General features: G+C 31.9%; 1 protein-coding gene across 1 annotated transcript; it reads left to right on the top strand.

The window, feature by feature from the left end:
• Positions 1–4,015: 4,015 nt before the first annotated feature.
• LOC124367549 (peroxisome assembly protein 12-like) lies at positions 4,016–25,012 on the top strand. Its single transcript, XM_046824480.1, has 8 exons — positions 4,016–4,158; positions 13,511–13,690; positions 14,765–14,873; positions 17,176–17,339; positions 17,612–17,802; positions 21,885–22,032; positions 22,402–22,487; positions 23,903–25,012. The coding sequence occupies exons 2-8, from the start codon at positions 13,571–13,573 to the stop codon at positions 24,015–24,017; spliced, it is 933 nt and encodes a 310-aa protein (XP_046680436.1). The 5' UTR covers positions 4,016–4,158; positions 13,511–13,570; the 3' UTR covers positions 24,018–25,012.
• Positions 25,013–25,295: the final 283 nt, after the last annotated feature.

Below are 25,295 nucleotides of genomic sequence, written 5' to 3'. Positions count from 1 at the left end.
CTGTTATAAATATTATAGTATAATTTCGTTGTTGTTTAATTCAAGCGAAGATGGTTTTGTATTTTAAATTTAAATTCTAATAATTAATAACTTTAAAGAAAGAAAGTACAACAACGGCGTACCTACCAGAATTAGTCCAAAATAAGCTTTTAACTTGAACTGCGTGACATTTGTTCACAAAAACCTCCACCTTTTCAAATCTCACAATCCCCAACATCGTCACAACCTTCGTCACTCCAATATAATTACCATTCATGCCCATAGAACAAGTTTTTTTAAAGACATTTATTAATCGGCGGCATTAAACTATATAATGCACTCACAGACTACGAAAACAAAAACAAGTCCTTTTTGAGAGGGAGGTCAAGCGGCATTTGGTACAGCGGGCTTATTACAGTGTCAGAGACTTTGTCGAGTGCTCTGGTCAGACTAGCTTATATTGAGCTTTATGTTAAGACTAGCCACCTATGTAAGCTTTAGTTTAATTTATTTTACCATTGACAAACACTTTAATGCCATATTAATTGATCTGACGTTTTTATATTTAATTTAATTAGGCTATACTGAAAATAACTTAAATTAACTATTACATATTATTGTTGACGCAATTTTGCAGTGTTATACTGTCTAACGATAAAGAATTTCTGATTTCTAACGCCACCGTGAAGCTAGCGTCACTTTATCGTCCAGACCGTGAAGTTATCGTCCATCTGTATTCTGTGCATTAATGCTGCAGTTCTCAATCTGAAGGCGCTGATAAAAATCCAAAAACTGAGATAAAATGTATAAAACTAATGATTAAAAATCGATCTTTCACAAAATCTACACAGTTTTTTTTGTATTTAATATGTTCTACACAGGTTTCACCTTAAATGTATAATAAATAAAAATCCCAAACGTAAAAGCTCGACCGTAGAAAAATGTATCGTTATACGAGCGTTCTCGATTAAAAATCGCTCTTAAAATTAAACAAAACAAGTGCCTGCAATGAAAATTTGTACACAGGTGTACACCAACTTCTCGGTGGTACTACGACTAGTCTTCAAAGCTGCAAGTCGCAACATGCTATACTGGACTTTCCTGATCGGCATGATAATTTTAATCATTGATGCTATTATGCTTCAAGATTATTAACTTTTTGTAATTTCATATGATAATTTACCAATAACAGTATTTACTTAATGTTGTAACAGATCGTAAATAAAATATTGTTTAAAAAAACTAGTGTGATATGTCTAAACTATAATCACACTGTGTCCTCCTCCATAGACTAATGGTTATAGTCTCGGCTCTCTAACCGAGAGATCACGGGTTCAAATCCCGGGGAGGTCCAATCAGGCATAGACACGATTGATAGTGTACTTTGTAAATAAATACTTAGACACGATTGATAGTGTACTTTGTAAATCAAAAATACCAGTGTTAACTCAGTAAAATAAGGCAAAATAAGGATGCAACCTCGGAATGAAAGATAATAAGCTAAAAATTTGCTTACGTCTTTATTTTGATGGTATAAAACTTGCCTCAAAAGTCTCATATAATCACGTGTACGCGTCTTTAGATATTTAAGGTCAAATTTCACGAAAATCAGTTTTTTGCAAAATATCTCGTTTCCCTTACGCTAAATGACTTTGAAGGTGGTTAGAGAAATTGTAGAACGGAAAATTCTCTTCAACTTTTGTCTGAAGTAATTTTGTGTACGTTCAACCCTTTTTGAGATACAGCGCAAAGAGTAGGGGACCGCTTACATGTATATACGATAATGCGAGGTCAGCCAGTAGAATACAATAAATAAATGAGTTATATTGTTAATTATTCACTTACTATTATTATTATTACTTAATACTATTACTATTGTTAGCATTATTATCATTATTATTAAATATTTATTATTTAATATACCGAGACGAAACCACTACAACATATATCATCGATGGTGGTTTTCTCTTGCATCGCGTTGTATCATCTTTATTCCAATAAAGATGATACTATCTCTGATATTTTGAATAAATACGTCAAATATTTACAAACACATTATGGGTCAAGTATCGTTGTTGTATTTGATGGTTACTCAGACTACACTAAGAACATTAAAGCAATGGAACAATTAAGAAGAACTGCTGTTGTTTCAAAATCTTACGAACTCCGCTTTGATGAAACAATGGAGGTGCCAATCAGCCAAGAAAAGTTTTTATCGAATTCATCTAATAAAAAAATATTTATAGACATGCTTATCAACAAATTAAAAACTGTTAATATTACTACAAATCAAGCCAGAGATGATGCTGATGTTCTCATTGTAGAAACAGCTATTGCAGAGTCTGAACTTAAAAAAAAAACTTCTGTCATTGTAGGCGAAGATATTTATTTGCTAGTTATCTTGATAGGACGTGCTCAATCACATCAACAAGAATTTTTTTTCAAAAAAATGGGTAAGGGTAATGTGGAGACAAAACTGTATTCATCGAAAAGTTTTGATAAATACCCTCATTCTAAGAAACACATATTATTTTTACACGCATTTAGTGGATGTGATATGACTTCTGCGCTTTATAGAAAAGGTAAAATATCGTTTATTAAAAATGTTCGAAAATCATCACGATTTAAATCAATCAGCTGAACTATTTAAACAAAAAAACTGCTCTGTACAAGAATTATTTGGAAATGGAGTACGTATTTTCTTAGCAACCGTACGTATAATGCTCCGAAATCAGAAGACGATATATAGACTCTTTTCGATACACCCAGTTCATCAAATCAACAAGACTCAACAAACCAGTGCAGTTATCAAGTCTTCTTCCTTCAAGTACAGCAGCTCGTCAGCATATATCCTTCGTGTCTATTATCAGACCCAAATTTGGGAAATGATTGAGAACCCCAGGAATTCGGCTGGGTACTGCAAAATGAACTCCTGGAACCAATAACAACATTATTACCACCAGCACCAGAAGATCTGCTGAATACAATATTTTCCAATTGCAAGAAAGGTTGTGGTTCTAATTGCGGATGCAGGAAATCAGGATGCACTTTAATTTGTGGGGAGTGTAATGGACAATCGTGCCTCAACGCTTCATCAACTTCAGATGGTTTCAATGAAGAAAGTGAATATGCACCTGATATTCTTGAATCTTTCTATTCTGATAATTTAGTAAACGAGAATGATGATAATGAATCCGATATTGAACAGCCAGAGGAAGAAGAAGAAGAAGAAGAAGACGATGAACAAGAAGAAAATTAAAACAAAAATATTAACCATTAATAATGAAAACAAATATTTTATATTTGTAATTTTAATAAATTGATTATTGGATCAATAAATAATAATATATAATTAAACTTCATTTGAAATATTTCTTTTAATATTGTATGTTTGGTAAAAATAAAATAAGTATTATTTAGAGAATATATAATTTATAATTAATATCTATAAGTATGGTATATTAAATAATAAATATTTAATAATAATGATAATAATGCTAACAATAATAATAGTATTAAGTAATAATAATAGTAAGTGAATAATTAACAATATAACTCATTTATTTATTGTATTCTACTGGCTGACCTCGAATTATCGTATATACATGTAAGCGGTCCCCTACTCTTTGCGCTGTATCTCATAAAGGGTTGAACGTACATAAAATTACTTCAGACAAAAGTTGAAGAGAATTTTCCGTTCTACAATTTCTCTAACCACCTTCAAAGTCATTTAGCGTAAGGGAAACGAGATATTTGCAAAAAACTGATTTTCGTGAAATTTGACCTTAAATATCTAAAGACGCGTACACGTGATTATATGAGACTTTTGAGGTAAGTTTTATACCATCAAAATAAAGACGTATGCAAATTTTTAGCTTATTATCTTTCATTCCGAGGTTGCATCCTTATTTTACCGGACTATGTAATAAAATATCAGTGTACATCGAAGCCAGCATAGCTTAAAGCTGAGGCTTAAAAGAGAATTAAAAAAAAAATATATAATCACACCTAAAAAATGCAAGTAATCAAACTGAGAATAGAACAGCTGATCTGCTTGGTGTTATCGCACTGTATTGTTTATTGCTAACCTATCTTATAAGTTTTAAAGTAAAAGAAAAAATTGCGAAACATGATTTATATCATTCTTAGTGTATTAAATACAATATAGTTTGTATATAGGTAAGTAATTATCAAAATTATTGATACCTACTTTTAAGTATGCTTGTCAGTATTTTTAATATTTTCCTCCAGAATTTTTGTAAATATTAAGTTTGTTTAATCCTCTCCATATTATTTGTTGTTTTTCAAAAAGAAAATACTTTAGGCTGAAGTGCAGTAAGTGGTCACCAACCCAATGGAATTAACTATCAATTTTAGAAGTATGTAAACTGTCAAATATAAATACATTTGACCTATAGATATTCATAATTAATCATTGCCAGCTATTTTTATGTATCAGAATAATACGATTGTTAAAAATTAATTTAAATGAAAAGAGTAAGATCAATTACGTACTCAGTAGACTAGTGACATTGGTAAGAACAATTGTGATGAACATGTGATTTTTGTCTCAAAATGTATTATTAATAAACATTGAACAATCTTTAAAATGTCTCTAAGATAAACCTTGATGGTGATCAATTCAAGCATTCTTTTAAATATGTCGGACCCTGAAAAGTAATTGTAAGTAACTTACTATGCTGTTCAACATACTGTAAATAAAGTGTCAGTGAGGTAAACAGCCGGAATAGCCAATAAACATTTCAACATTATTAACTTATTCTGCTCATCATCCAGAAATAAAATATATATGGTTTTAGAGAGTGGAAATCACTAATAACTTTGTTTGTTTATTTAAGAATTTAAATCTAAATTTTTGGTTGTATTTTTGTAGCCTACTGTGCTGTTATCTATGATTTTCAGTTTTATCTGCTTTTAATAGCTTATCTGAGTTTTCTGTGGTCAGAAACTTTTGAGTTAAATCACCATCAATAATTTCATACATACCCTTCACTGCTTCTTCAATTACAATGGTGTATATTACTGAATCGCGGTGCATTAACTCTAATACAGTTAATTGGTTTTAAAAGTTATTTACGTGTTTCATTGCGGATTATGTGAGAAGTAAAAATATTAGGAAATTAATTGATTCCTTTTTAATTGGTCATTGTTTTTCAGAATGAGAGTAAAAGTTTGTTGTTTAATCATGTGTTATTTTTAAATCAAGAAAAGCTATTTTTATGTGATCAGAGTACCAATCTTAAATATTTCTTTTACATATAGCTTCATTATAATACAAGTTTAAAAGCCTATAACGTAACTCAGTTTGACATTAGATATTGTTTTTATTTATCATTAATATATTAATTATTAATTAATTGTAAAACCAACAGAACTATATTGTTGTTTGAAATAACTATTATTTAATTTTGTTTTTAGTATTTTTAGATAGTCATTAATACTGAGGATCGATACTCATAAATATCAATGATTGATAGATATTGATGATTTAATTGTAGTGGTGGCCGCTTAATATACTGCAGCCATGCTTTAAAATAAAAAAAAAAACAACAGAAAACAATGTTTCAGAAAGCCTGAACAACTTTAAAAACCATGTAAAAGGAACTAGCCTAGTAGTTGAATGAAACTGACAGTAATGCCTCCAGCCATCAGGCATTACTCAGCGCTAATGTACCTTCAGTGCTCCCCTGCACTGATGGTGACCGACAAATAAAATATTACAAACTCATCTTCGCAGAGCTACAGCTAGAGGGGGGCGGGGGGATGGTTTGCCCTGGGCAGCATAATTATAGGGGTGTCAAAACTATAGAAAGTTGAGTCGTTGCGTCTGTTTACGTGTAGTTTTGTCAGTTTGCGTGTGAATCGCTTTACTTGAGGATCAGTATAGTAACATATAGATACCTGAGTTTGAACTTTAAAGATGGACTAAATAGTAGAGCTACACTAACTGGAATCATATTAAAAGTTAGCCTGTATATTTCTGTGTTTGGTCATATAAAGCAAATAATAAATTTCAACTAAACTTCATAAATTGGAAACTTAAGATCGAATGTTTGTAAATGATCAGCACAATTGTACTGAATTTGAATAGCCTATGTAATTTTTGAATTGCTGTATATGAAAAAAGTTGTTATTAAATTACCATCTTAACTTTTATTCTTGACCGGGTGGAAAAAATCGGTATTGAGTATGTTAAATGGAGTTTTTAAAACCATTATCTTAGGCTTGTCAATTTGTATTCAACATCGTTTCTTTATCTTCTCAAGATGACACCAGATGCAGAGCGGCCTGCTGTTTTTGTGGATGAAGACCTTTTAGAGAACACTAATTCCATGACGTTTTTGCGAATGCTCCTTGATAGGGGACTGACCTGGAACGATCATGTAGATAACATATGTGCTAAAGTTTCCTCAGGCATATTTGCCTTGCGAAAACTAGCAATGTTCTGTTCCCCAAGAGTCTTAAAGATCGTTTATTATGGCCTTATCCATGCACATTTAGCGTATGGAATAAGACTCTGGGGAGATTGTTCCAAAAGCAAAATGGAGCGAGTTTTTAAAATCCAAAAAAAGCTGTAAGAGTAATTGGAAAGTTAAAATTTAGAGAGTCGTGCATGGAATCTTTCAGGGAGCTGGAATTGCTGACTTTACCCTGCCTTTATATTTCTGAGGTGATCATGTACTGCTTGTCCAAGTGTGTCTTGGTTCGTGGCAGGGAAGTTCACCAATATGAAACCAGAGGCAGGGACAGCTTCAGAACACAGCAACACACAGACTGACGCTGTCTCAACACCTACCACAACAAGTTGGTGTCAGACTAATCAACAGCCTCCCTGAAAGTGTAAAACATTCAAACAACACAAATCAATTTAAAACTCATCTCAAGCACCTTCTGGTGTCTAAAGCGTTTTACTCTGTTGAAGAATTCATGATGAGCCGCTGGGAAATTTAAAAATCAAAATTCAGCCGCTGGATCTGACGTTGGAATGGATGTGTCCGTATGAATGTATAAAATGTATGACTGATTGAAAACGTGTACATGGTTTTTTTTTACAAAATGTGTTAAGTAGATTGCGATACAATGTCAGAAATTGTTTAAATGCAGTAAAGATATTATTATTATTATTCTCTGTGCCCAGTGTGGGTTCAGCTGGAAGGTATAAACCAGACAGAAGTAAACTCTCCTTGGGTGGCATGACCTTAGAATGGATAAAAATTAATTTGGTACTTTGGGATTATACCGACCACACCCAGACATGAATCGTTATTTCACATTTCGTTTCTACTGATTACTAGATTAGCGTAGAACAATATTTCGTCAATATAAAACAGGAATTGTCTTATCGCAAACCCCTCCCCATCCTCAGACAGAGGTCAAAGTCGAGCGAGCGTCTAGTAGATAACGTGATTGCAGAGTCTCGCCGCGCCCGTTCAGCTGGTGCATCGCTTTGTTGTACTTCCGTGTTTTACCTCTACATTTCTCCAAACACAAAAATTCAACAAAAACAAACATTTACCAAACTAAACTTTTTATTAAAAAAACACTCAAAACTTGTTTTTATTCTTGATCACATTCCGCCACCCAAAATGCGAGTGCCTCCGGCCATCAGCGCGGGCTTCGGCAGCACCTTCGGTGCTGCCCCGCGCTGATGTCGACGAAAGAAAAACATCCCTCGAGATAGTACCTATCAGTAAAATATCAAATTCTAGAGGGGCTAATCAGAAATATAAATTGAATTGTAATGGAAAGGCAACGATGTACCGTGCAAATCACGTGATGCCGCGCGGCCTGCCGTAATCAGGATTCTCGAGAAAGATAAGATAACAGCGACAACAATACCGATCACAATACCTGGAAATGCTTGTAAGTTTGTAATTTTGTAATTGAAGAGTTGTTTTTTCGTTCTATCATGTTTGTTTCTATAAATTTCTATTTTTGTGTTCTTCATACTGGTGTGGTCGGTATAATCCCAAAGTACCATTAATTTTTTAAAGTTGCATCTCAATTGACTTTTAAAATTGTTATTTATGAGCAACACTTAGACGAAGATTATCCGTACATCACAATATACCGCTTACTCTTCCAGTCTCTGGCGATTTGGTGGAGAGCAAACTGAAGTTAACTTATCAAACACATAAACCAATATTTAAAACTTTTATTTTTGTGAGGCTTTTCAATAGTAAGGCTATCGTCATCAGACACATCACAATAGTGTTTGAATGTAAATAAGTTAACAAGTAGCCAATACAAGCATCTTCAACAAATTGAAGTTAACTAAAAATTATTTAAGAAGCGTTATGAAACAGATTAACAATTTCAAGTAGGCTACTGTATTAATTGAACGTCAAAGAGCACAAAAATTTCATTTGACATAGTCAGTATCAAAGTTGTTGTGAGGTTGTGAACATTGACTCTTTGTGCGAACTGAAGCAGTTTGAGGGCAGCTGTGATCGCTTTCACTTCAATTAACTTATTAGTTGTGTCTGTCTACCGTACTCCGGATTCCTCTGTAGAAATTTTCACCGCAAAGATGTCCAAACTCTTTGACACTCTTGACAACATGGTAAAAATATAGAAACTTTAAAATTTTAATCGCTACTGACATGAACCTAGATCCAAGAAACAATGACAGTCAAGTTAAAAATTTTTTAAACATGCTAAAGTCTTATGACTGTTTTTGTCTGAAACTCTCAACCAACCCGTAACTCTTCCTGTTTGGATAACTTTATTTTCCAACCTGCAGCCTACAACAAACTTTTATCTGTGAAACAACACCCCCTCATCTCTCCGACCACAGTGGACTTCTTCTGAAAATGAGCTTCCTTGGCCTAACTAAGAAAAGTAAAGTGTTCCCATCAGTTGCAGACTGCACACACCGAGAACTATAACTTACAGGACTATTGAATGAAAATTGTATTAATAGCTTAAATGTAGGTTAAGTCAGATTAACTGGTTAAATGTATTTTTACTGGCAAGTAAAGTTGACGAAGCTTTCCAGTCTTTTATGCAAATTTTAACTGACAATTTCAATGAATGTTGTCCTTTAAAAAACAAAAAACTATCAAACAGAATAGCAATGAAAGCCGTAACACGGTAAACAAAAATTGGTATACTCCTTACCTTGCTAAAGTTAGGCTACTCCTAGATATATGCTACGAAAGAAGTAAGTCTAATCCTAGCCTAGTGTGTATCCACAGAAAATTTGAAGAAATATTACAGAGAGCAAATAGACAATGCAAAAAAGAATGGCAAATGATAAGTATATAATGGAATCCAATAATTACTGTAAAGCTGCATGGGCGGTTATTAACTCTGTTACTGGCCGCTTAAACAAAAAAAAAGGTCTAAACCATGATACACCTATTACAGCTGGTGAGTTTAATGACTTCTTTGGTAAATATTAATGATATTGTAAATAGAAATAATGATAGTGTAAGCACTGCTTGTCCTATAGATGTTATTGAAATCATCGGGTATTAAATCACCCAATTCACCCTCTTTCACTTGGTCTGAAGTGAGCATTGCTGACGTGTGTAATACTGTAAATAAGCTAAGCAATTCTAAATCTGAGGATGTCTTTGGCCTCTCGAATTTTGTGCTAAAAAAAATTATTTAAAACATATCCTGTCCATTAACGTATTTAATTAATTTTATTCTTAGCATAGGCATTTACCCTCAAAGTCTAAAAGTTACTGTCACTGTTTTCCTATCCACAAGAAAGGAGATAGGTCAAATATAAGCAATTATCGTCCAATCGCCCTTGTGGCTGTTATATCTAAAATAATTGAAAGTATTATAAAAAAAGCAAATTGTGAATTTTTTTGAGGCATAACCACTTGTTTACACCTGCTCAGTACGGATTCAGGAATAACTTGACAACTGTTAAGGCAGTGGAAAATGTTGTATCTCATGTATTAGAAAGTTTTTGAAAACAAGGAAGAAGCCTGTGCACTACTTTTAGACTTAAGTAAAGCATTCGATATGGTACCTCATAATGAACTCATAGAAAAGCTAAGTTACTATGGTGTTGAGCACAAGGAACTGTCTCTGTTCATTTCTTACCTGACTGATCGTTTGCAGTATGTGAGGGTTGGGGCGCAGACCTGTCTAGTCTTAAGCATGTTACTTGTGGAGTGCCTCAGGGCTCCGTCCTGGGCCCCTTCTTGTTTACTGTTTTTGTAAATGACTTGCCTGCCTTTGTGCCTAAACAAAACCATACTCTATGCAGACGACACAACTCTGTTAACATCAGGTAAAAGATCGTAACCTGAATAATGTAATTTTGAATTACATGAAAGAAAGATCCCACATATGGTTTCATGCAAACAAAATTAAAGGTTAACCAAGAAAAAACAGAAAACATTGTATTTAGTTTAAGTAGTAGACCTAAGGCTCTGAAAATAATCTGTGAAACTTCTAGGAATTAATCTAGATTCTAGCCTTACTTGGGGTGTTTATATTAAACCAACTCACTCTGCTCTCGCCTTTCTAGAGTTATCTTTTGTTTAAAGAAACTCAAGTTATGTACAAGTCCTAGTATACTTATCAATGCCTACTTTTCACTTTTTCACTCTCACCTTTTGTATGGCACTATTCTTTGGGGCAACTCTGCTGGTGCAAAGGAAGTATTTAAATGTCAAAAAAAAAGCTATTCGATGCCTTATGAACATAAGTGAAACAGATTCTTGTAAAACCTTTTTTTATAGAGCTAGGCATACTAACGCTGCCAAGTATTTACATTTTGCAAAGCCTGGTTTTTTATCAAAGAAAATCTGACTTCGTTTAGCCTAAGAAACTCTGTACATTCTTATAATACCAGATCTGTAAACTTAATTGATGTGAAATATACTAGGAGCTGAGCAAATCCCAACATAGCTATATCTACATTGGTACAAAACTATTTAATAAGTTACCTCTCAACGCCAAAACAATGAGCACTAAGAACTTTAAGAATATGTAAATTAAGTGGCTAAAAGTGAAAGCCTTTTTATTCAGTTGAGGAAGTTTATTTTAAGTGATTTTAATAACATTGAATGTTGAATTTTAAACTAGTTTTAAGGAATTTTAATTAGTTGTAAATGTTGAATTTTAAACTGGTTTTAAGGAATTTTAATTAGTTATAAGAAATGTGACAATTGATGTGGCCTAACTCATACCAGCTCTGACATTGTTAATACTTTTAAGTGGGACAACAATAAGATTCTTGATTTCTTGATATGTGCAGCCAAAATTTTTGAAAAGTTAAATTGTGTTCATAAATAATATTCATTCTTTTACATGGTAATTTATTATAAAGTTCAATGCAGAATTTAGTGTACTTTACAAACATGTTTGTGTCTGTTTAACCCTAGAACTGTTAATCGACAAAATTTTGTCGGTCAATGCCGCTTCTGTGGTGTTAACCGTCAAAATTTTGTCGGTCAAACATTCCCTCGTATAATTACTTTTTACAATATACTCCGGTAACGTATCGATATAATTCATGCACCATTGGATTCGGGAAGAAAAATGCTAGGGAACAGATGAGTTTTATTCCTCTTTGTATTATGGTTATGACGTAGCAAGCTTGTCATTTTGAACGTAAAAGAAAACGACGCAGTTTGTTATGACTGCTATATTGCCGCTGCCGTTCTGTATCACTTTCGTGCCGAGCTGTGGATATTTGTAAGTTTTAATAGTTTTACACGTGTTTTAGTGTCATATTTAATGTGTAGTGTGTTGTTTGATGTCGTAGTAGTGTAAACATATATATTTTAGAATAAATCAATTTCTATTTACTGAAAAATGTTTGAGAAATTACCGGCTTTGTGGAGGCATGGCAAAATGACTTGGCTGGCTAAAATTCATTTCACATAGTTTGTTATTGTTTTCACTTACTAAACGTTATTTATAGCACTCTTTTAGGTCTGAAGTAACTATTTATTTTTGGTAAATAGTTAGTTTTCACAATAAAATATATTTCCTGTAATTTCTTTGGTTATATATATAATAACTGTTTGGGTTATTCTATAATTTTTCCATATATTTAGTTATATTTATAGTTTTCTAACTACATAATATTTCCTATTACTTATAAACCATAAATTTATAAATTTTGATATAGTATAAGCTTTAGAAACGATTTTATATTTTGCTGAATGAAAATTTTTTGGAAACTTTTTGAATAATGGCAAAATGCAACTTTTTTTACTTTTCAAAAAACAATTTATGGTAATTATTTCATTAGTACTGTATATTCTATTTTATTCTAAGTAAGAAAATATGCAATATAACTTGTATTCATAGATAAATGTATTAGCAAAACTTGTTTTACCAAAGTCTTACGTGTACACCTGATTTTCAGAATTTATGCGCATCTCTGCTTTTTGTTCTATAGCTTTATGATGCTTTCATAAATGTGTATAATGTTTATGTTTTTCGGAAACTAGATAAAATTTGACACAGAATGGCTATCTCACTTTTTAAATATATCTCACTATAACTTCATTTGCTAGGTATGGTCCCCCCAAATTTAAGAAATATTTTTTGTAAATTTTATATTTGATTAAAAAGAGTGTTTATTAAAAAATTTTGTATGGTTAATTTTGCAATATAGTATAATTCTAAGTTTAATCCTGAACACAAAAATATATACTTTTATTTATATTGCTTTTATTTTATATTTTTAATACTTTTTTTAAAAAAACCTTGCGCGAAGCTCCAAAACAGCCCGACACTACAGGATGAAATGACCCCCAGTTCTAGGGTTAATGTATAAAAACCACTAGTGAATTGTCTTAACTTGAAAGAATGTATTTGACCATTAGTTCTGTTGGTTGTGCAATCGTAAAAAATTTGAAAATATTAAGTATTAATGTTCTAATATATAATTATGGAAACAAAGGTATTAATTTTTAAAATGTACGTAATTTAACTGCTGATATGAAAAGTATAAAACTGTTTTGGTTTTCCCTGGCTACATCAACATATTTTAATTTTTTAAATGTACATAATTTAACTGCAGATAAAAAAGTTAAATAATATAACATTATTTTAAGTTTAATATTTAAAGTAAGTTTTAAAATGGACAGAGGGGATTGGTGGGAAAGGGTGGCAATTTCATGATTTCCCCCCTATGTTGTGAAGTGATGTAAAATAAATTTTTTTTCTTTGTACTCTGTCCCAAGTTTTCTTGCAATATTTACTATTTTTTCTTTATATTTTGTTCTTAGAAAATATTGATTTTGTGGTGCTTCTTCTGATACATGAAAATATGAAATATGCATATTATATATATATATATATATATATATATATATATATATATATATATATATATATATGAATAAAATTTATTACTAGGAATAGATTTGTTCACACAATTTTGGTCTATAAGAAATGAAAATAGGAATAAGTGTAAATGTCAAGGAAAGAAGAGGAGTCTATTCAAGTCATTTTATCCAGTCCTGCCAAAGCTCTCTATGGCCTTGAAAGTAAAACTTCTACATTCAGTATTATATTTTGATTTCAGGTGAGGCCAGTTATGTTTGTGCCCAGCAGTGTTTGTAAAGATTATTAGAAGAGATTAGAAATGGCAGAAAAAGCTGCACACATAACATCATCTCTTCAGGCCAGGCCATCTATTTTCGAATTGATTGCACAAGAGTCTCTTTCTGGTCTGCTTTATCCATCCTTCAAAATAATTGTTCAGGTAAACCATTAACATGGTGATAAAAATGTAGATAGTTTATCATTCATAGAATACTAACTTCATAATATAATTAAACATCATTGGTCAATACTCATGGTTTAGCTTTATAATTTAAACAACTTGTAAGCAAAATAATAAGAGATTATACATCTAGATAAGTACTGTGTAGTCAGTATTGGGCTTTATTTTGGCTTTGAAAATAGTAACAGTTAAGGATTGTATTTTTTTAAAATTAACCATCCTGATTTTCTTTTAGAGTGTAGGAAACAAATATCAGTTTTCCAGTTTAGTATGATTAATAATACTAACTACCTTCTAGCTTTTGAAGTATTAAAAACACATAGTCATAATTCACAGTAAAACAATATAGTGATGCTAGATATTAGCTTCTGATGTAGTAACAATTATTACAACTTTTTGGTTGGATTCTCTCAGTAATACCAGATTCTGACCTTGAACAAGAGTCTAGAGTGTGAGTTATTGGTTTGGGATTTATGAAAATAAAATTTGTCAATTAATAATACAATATTACCACATTTTTGTTTTGGAAGGATTAAAACTTGAGGGAATCTCATTTAAATAATATAGTAACACTAGAATCTTCTTCGAATAATAATAGGCCTGGTCAGACATTTTCAATTAACCAATCCTGGACATAAAGAAGGTAACAGTTAATGGTACTGATTTTTCAAAGCCTATTACTCAGTAGGCTGACCCAATTTCTCTGTTGTTCTATCTTTTAATAATAATAAGAGTGATAGACTTGAAATTTTGCATTGAACCTTAGCGTAGCCTGTTACATGACACATTGTATGGAGTACTCCTACCTTTTAATGTTCATAGTATTGTACAACTTCAATATTTCAAAGATTCGATTGCGTCTGTTATTGAGGTAAAAATCTTCACTAAGATATTTATTTCTTAATCAAGTTCTGTCAGTGATTTCAAGATAACTGTTCTAGAGCTGAAGTAAAATATAGTCAAGTAAATAGTTCAAAATCAAAATGTTGTATTCATAATTTATTTGTGATATAACTTAAGTGTTAATCTAACCTAACTATTTCTGTTCACTAGTTTCTAGAATCATCAAATTCCCAGCGATATCAATGGCTGTCTGAGTGGAACGAGGAAGTCTTTCTTGGCATAAACGGACTTTTGCAGCTGCACTATTTAAACACAAAAGGTTATATTTCTTTTGAAAAACATCAGGGTATCTCTTTGTATTGATTATCCCATGTACAGTCCTCTCACTAAATAGCATCTAACAAAGATAGAGTTATGAATAAAACCATTTTATACCCATTAATGTTCCCTTATATCTCATACAAGTGCTTTAAGTACAATTTGGCAACTGTTCAAGGTGGTGGTTACTTATTGTGTACTTTTTCCCTTGTAACAAGTATGTTAAGTATGCAAATGGTTCTAAAACCGTTTGTTTTTGGAATTTCTAAAATTAAATCAAGGGCTTTGTATAAATGCCTCTGATGTGTGTGTGTGGCTAATATGTTTATGTGTGAGTTTGTGTGAGAATGAATGTGATAAGAATTTCCAGCAACCTGTCAAATCACTCATTTTGGTCATATTTAATGTATGGTTGGTTATAATTAGTGAATACTGAAATAGTTTTTTTCCATTTTAGTTTACTTTAGATTTATCCAAATCAGTTTTTAAAATAATAAAATGCAAAAGACTAATAGGGTTTTGGAAATTTGCCAGTGTTATATGTTACAAAAATAGAACATTAAATTTTGTGAATTTTTCCTCTTCTTCGGATATCAAGAAACCCTTAGACATAAGGTTGAAAAAAGCATAAAATGGTACTTTGTGTTATCCGGAGGCCACTATTTTTGGGAGAGTTTTCCTTACCAAGGACCCAAAATACTAGATTATCAGAAAAAACAGACATTATTTGACTTACTATGAAAATTACAAGAAAATATAGGTTCAGATTAGGATATCATAAACATGTTACTAGTAGTATCAAAGTAAAATAAACCTTTAGGAGCACTCTTGTGATCTGAGCTTGAATTTGGATACTTTCTCGAGGGATGTGTTTCTTTTTTCACCAAAGTGTGGGCTGGAGCCACCCCTCTGTGCGCACATGATGACTGAAATAAATGTGTCAGTTTTTCTCCACCTTACTTACTTCCTCCAACCCCTTTTCATTGCTGCTTACACCTTCACATTGCTTTGCTCCAATTATAATCTCATTGTTGATCATTGTTTGTGTTTTGGTTGTATTGTTGTGTGGTCATTAGTATTACAAACGAAGCTTTAGTAAAAATCAGTGATGGATGGAAAACTGCAGAAAAGTGATGCAGTGTTATAAAAGTATATAACATAGTTTTATAACTTGAAAAAATAACATAACATGCACCAAACTAAATGATTTAAAATATGGTCTGAAAATTAAAAGTTGTCTCCATAAAAGTTATTGAAAGAAATTAAATAAACCAAAAATGCTTTACTCATGTCTCTTTCAACAAAACTATATGAATTAAACTTTAATACTTTTAAAAAATTTACTAAAAATGTGTCTTATAAACTTCAAAATTTTAACTGAAACAACATATGTATTTATTCTCAAACTATTCAAAAACTTTTAGTATATCATATACGTCTTGAAAATGTTATGAGAAAACTTTAAGAATTTTATCATAATGTTTTATCATAAATCTTTTACATTTCTTTATATTTGTTATACCACTCCGAATCTAAAACCAAGAACAGACAAATTAGAGACAAACAAGTGTTCAAATTTTATAAACATGAAAATATTTTATGAAAGGGGAGGAAATGATTTACGGAAGAGGATATCCAATTGGAGAATCTGAATGCATTGCACTCAAGTTGCATGTATTTAGCATCTTAACGGATCTGACCATGATATTACTAATGGTGGGTAGGAAAAAATCAGGAGAGAGAATAAAGGATATTCAGATCAACTTTTGTTTACCAAGAACAGCAGGAACAATTTATTGTTTTACTATGTACTTAAATAATAGATTATGGTTATCGAAACCAATAAAATGCTGCTCAAGTACTAAAAATAATGAACTAAATTGCAGTAAAAGTGTTAGAAAATGGCAAAACACAGATGCCAAAGAAATTAACATATTTTTTAGCTTAATTCTATATTGCTAAATAGTAATGCTTAGGCTTGGTTCAAATGCCCGATACAACTGATTACTGGTCAACAAAGAATTTTGCAGAAACTTTGTGGCAAGTCGTGTGTTGAGCTGAAACAAAGTTCAATTGATCCTAAGCTCCTTTCATTTTAGCAACAACAAAAATATAAAACGAAGATGGCCGTTTGTTTAAGCTTTTTTGGAGTCTTACCATTTTGTCTAGTCTTTGTATGTCAATACTTAGTTATTGTTTGCAACCTATGGAAACAGTTAAATTACAGTGAACAATGATATAACTGTGAATTCATGAGAAAACAACAAGAAGTCACAGAAATGTATTAACTCTTATCTTTACAGGTGCATCATTTTCTGAGTCGTTCTATGGCCTTTATAGAATGCACCATGGTGAGAATCTCAGGCTATCGGACAAGGCCAAATATTGGTCACTCTTCTGTCTGGTGGTCCTGCCTTATCTCTCACGGAAGGTGGAAAAATATGTTGTTAAATTTCAAGACCGCAAGGTAAATATAACTTAAAAACTATTCTCTTTTTTGATTTTCACATCCGGATCTTGTCAAAAACTTTCCTCAAATGAGTGAACAGAGTGCTTAGCTGGGAGGGGGAAAAAGATAAAACAAAATGGCAAACAAAGTGGGGGAATCACAACCACCCCCATAAATTAAAAAAAGGTAGCCCAAAAGTCTCACTCACAAATGTTTACACGAATTCAACCTAAACACTAATATATATGTATATATATTTTTTTTTCAAATTAATTTATTTTGTCGAACAGGTAGGAAAAGCTGCCAATGTCTGCCACAAGATCTCAGTAGCCAGTTGGCAGTGCGTTTCCCTCGTGCAGTATCTGTGGTACCTGACCGGACGTGTTTCTGCTCACTCTCCCTTGCTCAGTGTTGCCAACCTGTCTCTGCAGTACAGTATGGAGCAGGCTACTCACTCATACTCCTGGCGCGAGTGTCTCTCGTAAGAAACTACTTGACTATTAAATGTCATTATACAAATATATAACATTAATAAGAGACATTAATATGTCTCTTGTGGCAGTGATATATTCACTTACATTTTATCAACCATTGAATAAATTTATTACTTCAAGGCATGTTTAAAACAATATTCAATTTAAGTTATTTTTTCTAAAATTCTTTCAGGCTTTATTTATTATCAAATGGTTTTGTTTTCAATGTGTTTCATAGAATGTGACGTGTCCGATATTTTGTAGCAATTTTTGTTTGAAGATACTGTAGAGCCTCACCCATCAAACTTTATTTATTTGATCATCTTTTATCTGACGTTAATCAGATGGAAAAATAAATGTTAATGAGGAAACGTGGGGCAGGAATGTTTTTTTCACCAAATGTACCACAACAAACTCATACACCTGTAGTTATAGGATTTTTCAAGTATTACTTGATATCCTAACAAAATTTTTCATATATACCACAGAAACGTATTAAAATAGTGTAACTGGTAGTTTTATCATTTTAAACATAATGTTTAAATTATTAATATATTATAAAGTTTTAATTTTTTTATACTTTATAAAAATTTATGTGCTTGATCAAATTTTACAGCTGATTTTACTGTAAATTGTAGTTAATAATCAATATAAAGTCAATTAATAAATTCATAAAAGTCTGTTTGTCATTTAAACATAATCATTTGTATTCTTAAATGAAAGGTCAAATTTTGAAGAATACTTGACGTTAGGTTATAGTCATCTATGTTATTTTTAAAATATTCATGAAAGAAATGCAATTTTAACAATACAAAAGTTTTATTTCTAGCCTCAGAAATGGTATCCTTTAATATTTAGGATAAATTTAGATTACATCAAATATGACAAATATATTACTGAAAAAATAATACTGTAACACTTGTATTTTATTTTCTATAAAATGGAATTTATGGAAATTTTCATGAGAAATCTAAAAAACAAAATAACTTACTTACATATTTTAATGTTTATAAATAAGTAAGAAAATAGGATTACACATTTAGGATGTTTCTACGGTTTTCAGATCAAATATGGAATGCACTATAAACATTGTAAATAAATTAATAAAAAAATAAAATCAATAAACAAGACTGTTTTGATGGCAGACAGATAGGCTAAAATAAAAAATCTGTTCATCACTTATTACACAATTAATTGTTACTAATAACTATACTGAATTATATTACAAGGTTTCCAAAAGAGAATGCTGGGATTTTGAACAGCCGTTACTTAAAAACTATTACATATAACTTAAATGATTTAAACACCAAAACATAAAATTGAAGTAGAAATAACTAAATTTTGTTTTCCATGTACCATGGGAGGAAACGTTGACCATGGCATGTGCGGTGGCTGTTCACCGTTGTGATTGACATGCCTGGCACCAGTTGCGAATAGATGTTTACAGCAGAACGGAAGGCACAGTGTGTTCTGCAGAATCGATTGTTAGTCGGTTTCGAGTTGTGCATCGAGGTCAAAATTCGCTTGATGATAAAGTAATTTGTTGCTAGTTTAACCAGTTTCATGACACAGGAAGTGTGATGTCAAAACCAAAGATATCCGACAATCTTGCATCAAAAAATAGGTTGTCCACCGATGTCTTCAGATAAACGTACCAAAATCGACATTTCACGATGTTATTCATTAAACATTCAGACATCATGCCTACAAAATTCAGTTAAGACATCACTGATCGCTCTAAGCGTTCAATTTTTGTCAGTTTTATGCTCAATAAGATTGATAAGAATTCCTATTTTATTAAAAAAATGCTGTTCTCAGAAGAAGCAGCTACACAAGTGGTGTTAATAGTCACAATTGTCGGATATTGGGTTTACAACAGCCTAACATTGTGGCAGAACATGTGCACGATTCGCCAAAAGTGAACATGTGGTGTGGATTACTGTATGACCAAGTGTTAGACCGTTTCTTTTTCGCAGAGAAAACAATTAATGTACCTCAAATTGAAGATATTGAAGAACAAGCCGGTGAACAAGTCATTTTGATGCAAGACGGCGTCCCGTCTCATTACCTTCGTGAAGTGCATGACGCACTTAACAACAGGTTTCCGAATGGATGGATAGGCAAGTGTGCACCCATTCCCTGGTCTCCCAGAAGTCCGGGTTTGACTCCTTTAACCTTTTTTTTGGGTTTACCTGAGGAACATTGTTTATGCAGTAAATATTCCTGATTTGGCACATTTCAATTAATTTCAGAAGCGATCAGAACTGTGACACCAGAAATGCTACTTTTATCTCTTGGTGAGAAATCGATTACCACTCTGATATCTGCTGAGCAACATATGGAGCTCACGAAGGAACGTACTACGGTATGAAAACAAAATTCTCTTGTTCTTTTCTCTTCAATTTGACGCTTAAATCATTAAGTTATTGTGAATAAGTTATCAGCCATTCAAGTCCCCTGCATTCTTTTTTTGAGACCCTGTATAGTCGTTGGATATCACAGTCATTTACAAAAAAAAAAGACACTAATTATCATTACAACATAAACACGAGTGTACATACTCGTAAGGGCTAGGAATGGTGGAAAGAAACAGATAGAAAAAACAATCTAGAATCAGGATGTACAAATCAGCAGCTGTTAGAATTCTTGAACCCAAATGCAGATTGCCATAAACTACAGTACATATTACTCTGCTACTATTTGATGTAAATACGAAAACAAACAGATTTTTACAATGAATATAATAATTTATTCTACTTATGTTCATTATATCTAATTTTTTCCAAATAAAACATGTAACTGACACTGGTTTCTGAAATGTGTTATACCAAATATTTGCATATTTAGTTCTTTTAATTGACATATTTTGAAATGCTATTTCCAATATTACCAATGGAACCTGCTTATGAACAAATTCTTTCCAAATACCCACTTGATGAACAAATGTTATTTTCATAGAAGTTATATGGAAATTGAAAACAAGTTTTACAGACTTTGAAGAATTGGTATTTTTATACGCAGTGTATCGAAGATTGAAAATGTATAAAAACTATTTTAGTTTACCAATATATTGGTGGGTATCAGTTTTTCATAATTTTAATACATTTAATTGTATTTGCATGTAATGTAACAGGTCAAAAATATCCAACCTTACCACTGGTAATTGGCATTTTAGGTAGAATATTTCCAACATTGTCACCAAATATTATGAATTAGCTATTGTTAATTCTTGCTGTTGAATGCAGAAAAGTGATCTTTCAAAAGAACATTATATATTTACACTCTTCCACAATTTTTCATAGGCCTCCTATGATTCTTTTTTGTTAGTAAATTTTGTTCTCACTGCTGTTGTTTTTCGTATTGTGAAATTATCGTAATCATCAATAATTATTGTGTCTTCTAATTCATTTTCACCATACAATCTTGCAAGGTATTTTCAACAAACACCATAAAATTAATACAATTTACAAATTGTACATGAACATAAATGTAGAAAATACAAACTGTAATCAAAATCACAATTGCAATTGATGATAATTTGGTTATATATTTACACCACAGAATAAAACAGATCTATGCCTTTTTGTACACAGTGAATGCCAAAAACCTGTTTAAGCGATTAGTAATTTTTTGATTGCCAATCAGCTGTCTTTAGCAAACGGACACAGCTGGCTCAAGGTGATCCACGTACATAAATATAGAAATTTTTTACTGCATACAAAATATTATTAATCACTCCGATAATTTGTTAATTGGATTATCTATCTACAGTTTTCCAACCACAAAAAATGACAAAAGCATGATTTAGCGATTGGCAAATAATAGACTGCCCATCAGCTCTAATCATTGATTAGAAATGTTACAATACATGAACATAAAAATAGTATTTTGAGTCAGATATTATATATAAAATCGTTTATATTTCCTGTTGTTTGTTGGCTACCTCCAATTTTTTGTCTATCACTGCTATTGAAACGACAGTAACACTCATACAACAAATAACTCATCTCAGCACTTCCAGCTTTTCCTTATACCTGTTGAGTGTATAGGATTAATTTGATAACGTAATAAAATAACCATATGTGGCCAGGAGTCCAAGGGCCTGTGCACGACTGGTGAGTGATGGATTGACACAGGGGCTGCAGTTGGCAGCATTTTTCCTCCAGTGCCTGCAGTGGTACCACTCTGACCAGCTGAGCCACGACAAACTGTCCAACCTAATTCCACATCCACCTGTGGTTAGTACAGTTATCTGGTATTTTCCTCCATTTTATTGTAAGATAATTTTGGTTTTATTCTTATCGTCATTCATTAAAAAGAACATCTTGAAGATCAGTGCCGCAACAACAAAAATAGTGGTACTTTGCAGTCACTGTTAAATCAAGTGGCAATCTTCTATGACGACACAATATACAAAAGGTTATTTTTAGATATATATCATATTTATGGCAATTATGTTGAAAAGTAGATGACAGTGTGGGCTTTTCATATAAAAATAACATTGTTACAAAAGTTTTCTTGATTTTTTTGTGTAGACTATACTTACTTTAAAAGTATGCCTTGTATTTGTTGGTTATTTCAGTAATATTTGTGTTTCTGAAATACAGGTAGAAGAGATCAATATATTAAGTCCGGCTCAGTGTCCTGTCTGCAAGAAACCTTGCAGAATAGAAACTGTGCTGATGACGTCAGGGTGAGTATTTTTCATGTTACATTAACTGTACGTAACACTTGATCTGGTGCCGTAATAAAAAGTTCAAAATGGTCACCCTGTTTTCAGAACTTTTCAAGCAATGTTATAAAATCATAAAAATAAATTCTGTGTCCAAATAATGTACTATTATTATACCTCTTTTGTTATCATTGCACAGTGTTTGGATCAGACTACAACTGATTTTCTAATAACAATGTTATAGCCTTTTTGTAGCAGACTTGATTCTTTTCACAAGTTCAAGTACCAGCATGCCTGTATTTATGAGTACCACCTTTTGATTGGTTTAAAAAGCACCAACCTTTTATTGTTCTAAAGGGACAATAAAACAGTTAGTTGAATTGGTTAACGGTATAAATTTTAAAATAGAATGAGCAATTTCCAGACAATATTTCTTGTTGCTGAAATTGGGAGCTTGTGGGTAAAAATATCTCATATTGAAATATATTTTGTAATTGCTTTGAAGATGTGGTTTGGAGTCAAACTTTTGTTTTTACTGTATACTAAAGTAAATTGATTATTTCAAATGACAATAAATTCAATATAGAGCAATTGATTTATGATTTAATCCTTCCGACACCACTAATAAATCCATTAACTTTCCTATAACTCCAAGACAAGTAAAAAATTTTAAATCTAATTTTTATTATAGCTAAAATTATAAAAGTTAAAAGCAAAAAAGTATAAAACAGGGCATTTAACTTAAAATTAGCACATTTATTGATAGAAATTTTAAAAAGAACTATTAACAAAACGGTTATTTCAAATAAATTTAAATTTCATTGTAAAATATAATTCACCTGAAAAGTTTTATAAACTACTAATTATCAGTATATTTTCTAATCACAACACTACCACATGATGAAGAATAATACGAGATACGTAGCAGATGCACACTCGTAACAATCAAGAAAGCAATAATACGTGTCACGGATATGTTTGTTTATGGCTCTGTAGGAGACGCAGAATTGACGAGCAGGTAGTCAGAGTTAGACAAGAGCGCTCCCCTCCCCCTACTACAGAGTGAAGTTTGTTTATAAATACTTCCTTGGCAACTGCGATAAGCACGTAGAGTGTACCAAGCATTTCAAAAGCCTTTTGTGAACTAAAAACTCTCCAAGAGACATAATCTATAATATCGGATATAACTGTATTTGGTGTTTCGGTTAAAGTCTACCACTCTCATATAACCGTCTATGGGCGTGGGAAGGGTTAATGTATTTATATCTCTAAATGATAACAATAAATTCAATATAGAGCAATTGATCTTTGATTTAATATAGCCTATTTACATATCTTAATAAAACGTTTTACAATTAAAACAATATACTTGATGATTCGGAAAGAAAATACTACAATTGTAAAATGTTTTAACATTAATCTTGTTGTATGTGCAGGTACGTCTTCTGCTACCGGTGCATACGTGAAGCTATCGTTGCGAGACAGAGTTGTCCGGTCACCAACCTCCCTGCTACACTGGATGAACTCATCCGACTATTTCCTAATAAATAAGACTGTAATAAATATTACCTGCAGTAGGCTCAGTAAGATTTTGTTGAACGTTAAAAATAATTTCAACAATAATTAACAAAACCTGTGAGTTGCTGTCATGCTGTCAACAACTGAAAGTATTCCTTCAGCGAAATTCCCAGAAATTCATTGTCATCAGTTCTGACCTATCAGCAATATCAGTGATTGGAGCTGGTCACAGAAAAGTACTCATCTTCTTGAAAGGCCTTTTCGTATGAAATGTTAATCTATAAATAATATTTCTTTACATTCCTCCCACAATGCTCATGTACTTTCTTAGGAGCCTTGCCACTCGCTGAAGCAAACATGCCACTTGGTATTAATTCACTGGCAAACAACATGTCGTGTAAATCATCATCTGAAACCCTCCTTGGTCCTGTTGTTCCTTAACACTGGAAAGCAGTAAAGAGAACCACTGTTTGGTTACTAAGTATTGAGCAATTTAAACTTGTCATGCAAACCAAGAATTGTTCACCATAGGTATAAATTAGTGCCCCATCTTAATTGCTAACTGATTGTATTAGGAAACAATGGCCGAGTCTCTAGATGGTAATTATAACACCCAAAGTGAGATTGGTCTGTCCCAAAGACTTTGGAGACATCAACAGTGAGTGTGATTGTATAATATTATACATTTATATTGTACAGTACTACTTAAGTTGTTTTACCGTATTTGTTAAATAGATTTGCAGGCCTGGTGTGAGTTGAATCTGAGAGTGCGGTAGAACTGTTGTAGAGTAGAACCAATGTTACCAGCTGTTTCAATTGTATATCAAATATGTTTTTTTTATACACAAAATGTCTTACATTACTGTGATTGTTGATTTTTTATATTATTATATTTTCTAAAAAAAAACTTGGTGAATGTTTATTATATACACTGACATCCTTCATCGTGCTTAAGTATATTTGCGCTTTAGTTTTTCTAGATTATACCTATTAAAACGAGTGTGCACATTGTTTGGTTACAATATGAAGTGGGTTGTTCAATCAATCATGCAATAAAAGTTATTCAGGGATATACGTCTTTGAATAGGTTGTATTGACAATTGATATTCGTCTGGAGGCACTGCTTTAGAAGGCTGTGCAGGATTAATAATTGAAATTGATTAGACTTATCTATTAATTTAATTACAAAGCCTCTTTTGTCTGCAAAACACAGTGCATAGTATACATTTCTACATTAAGAAATGATGATGTGTTTTCTTGACCTCTTGACCTTGAAAAGTTTTCTTGACCTCTGAGCCATGGCATTGATCT

Source organism: Homalodisca vitripennis, chromosome 8, assembly GCF_021130785.1.
Source record: "Homalodisca vitripennis isolate AUS2020 chromosome 8, UT_GWSS_2.1, whole genome shotgun sequence".
Taxonomy (NCBI): domain Eukaryota; kingdom Metazoa; phylum Arthropoda; class Insecta; order Hemiptera; family Cicadellidae; genus Homalodisca; species Homalodisca vitripennis.
This window is presented reverse-complemented; position numbering and strand designations above follow the sequence as displayed.

What these genes read in the sequence shown, in the direction of transcription:
- LOC124367549 (XM_046824480.1), top strand. Translation starts at nt 13,571, where the DNA reads ATGGCAGAAAAAGCTGCACACATAACATCATCTCTTCAGGCCAGGCCA. An exon ending in GCACTATTTAAACACAAAAG is followed by an intron (nt 14,874 to 17,175) that starts GTTATATTTCTT and finishes TTATCTTTACAG; the next exon opens with GTGCATCATTTTCTGAGTCG. An exon ending in TAATTCCACATCCACCTGTG is followed by an intron (nt 22,033 to 22,401) that starts GTTAGTACAGTT and finishes TCTGAAATACAG; the next exon opens with GTAGAAGAGATCAATATATT.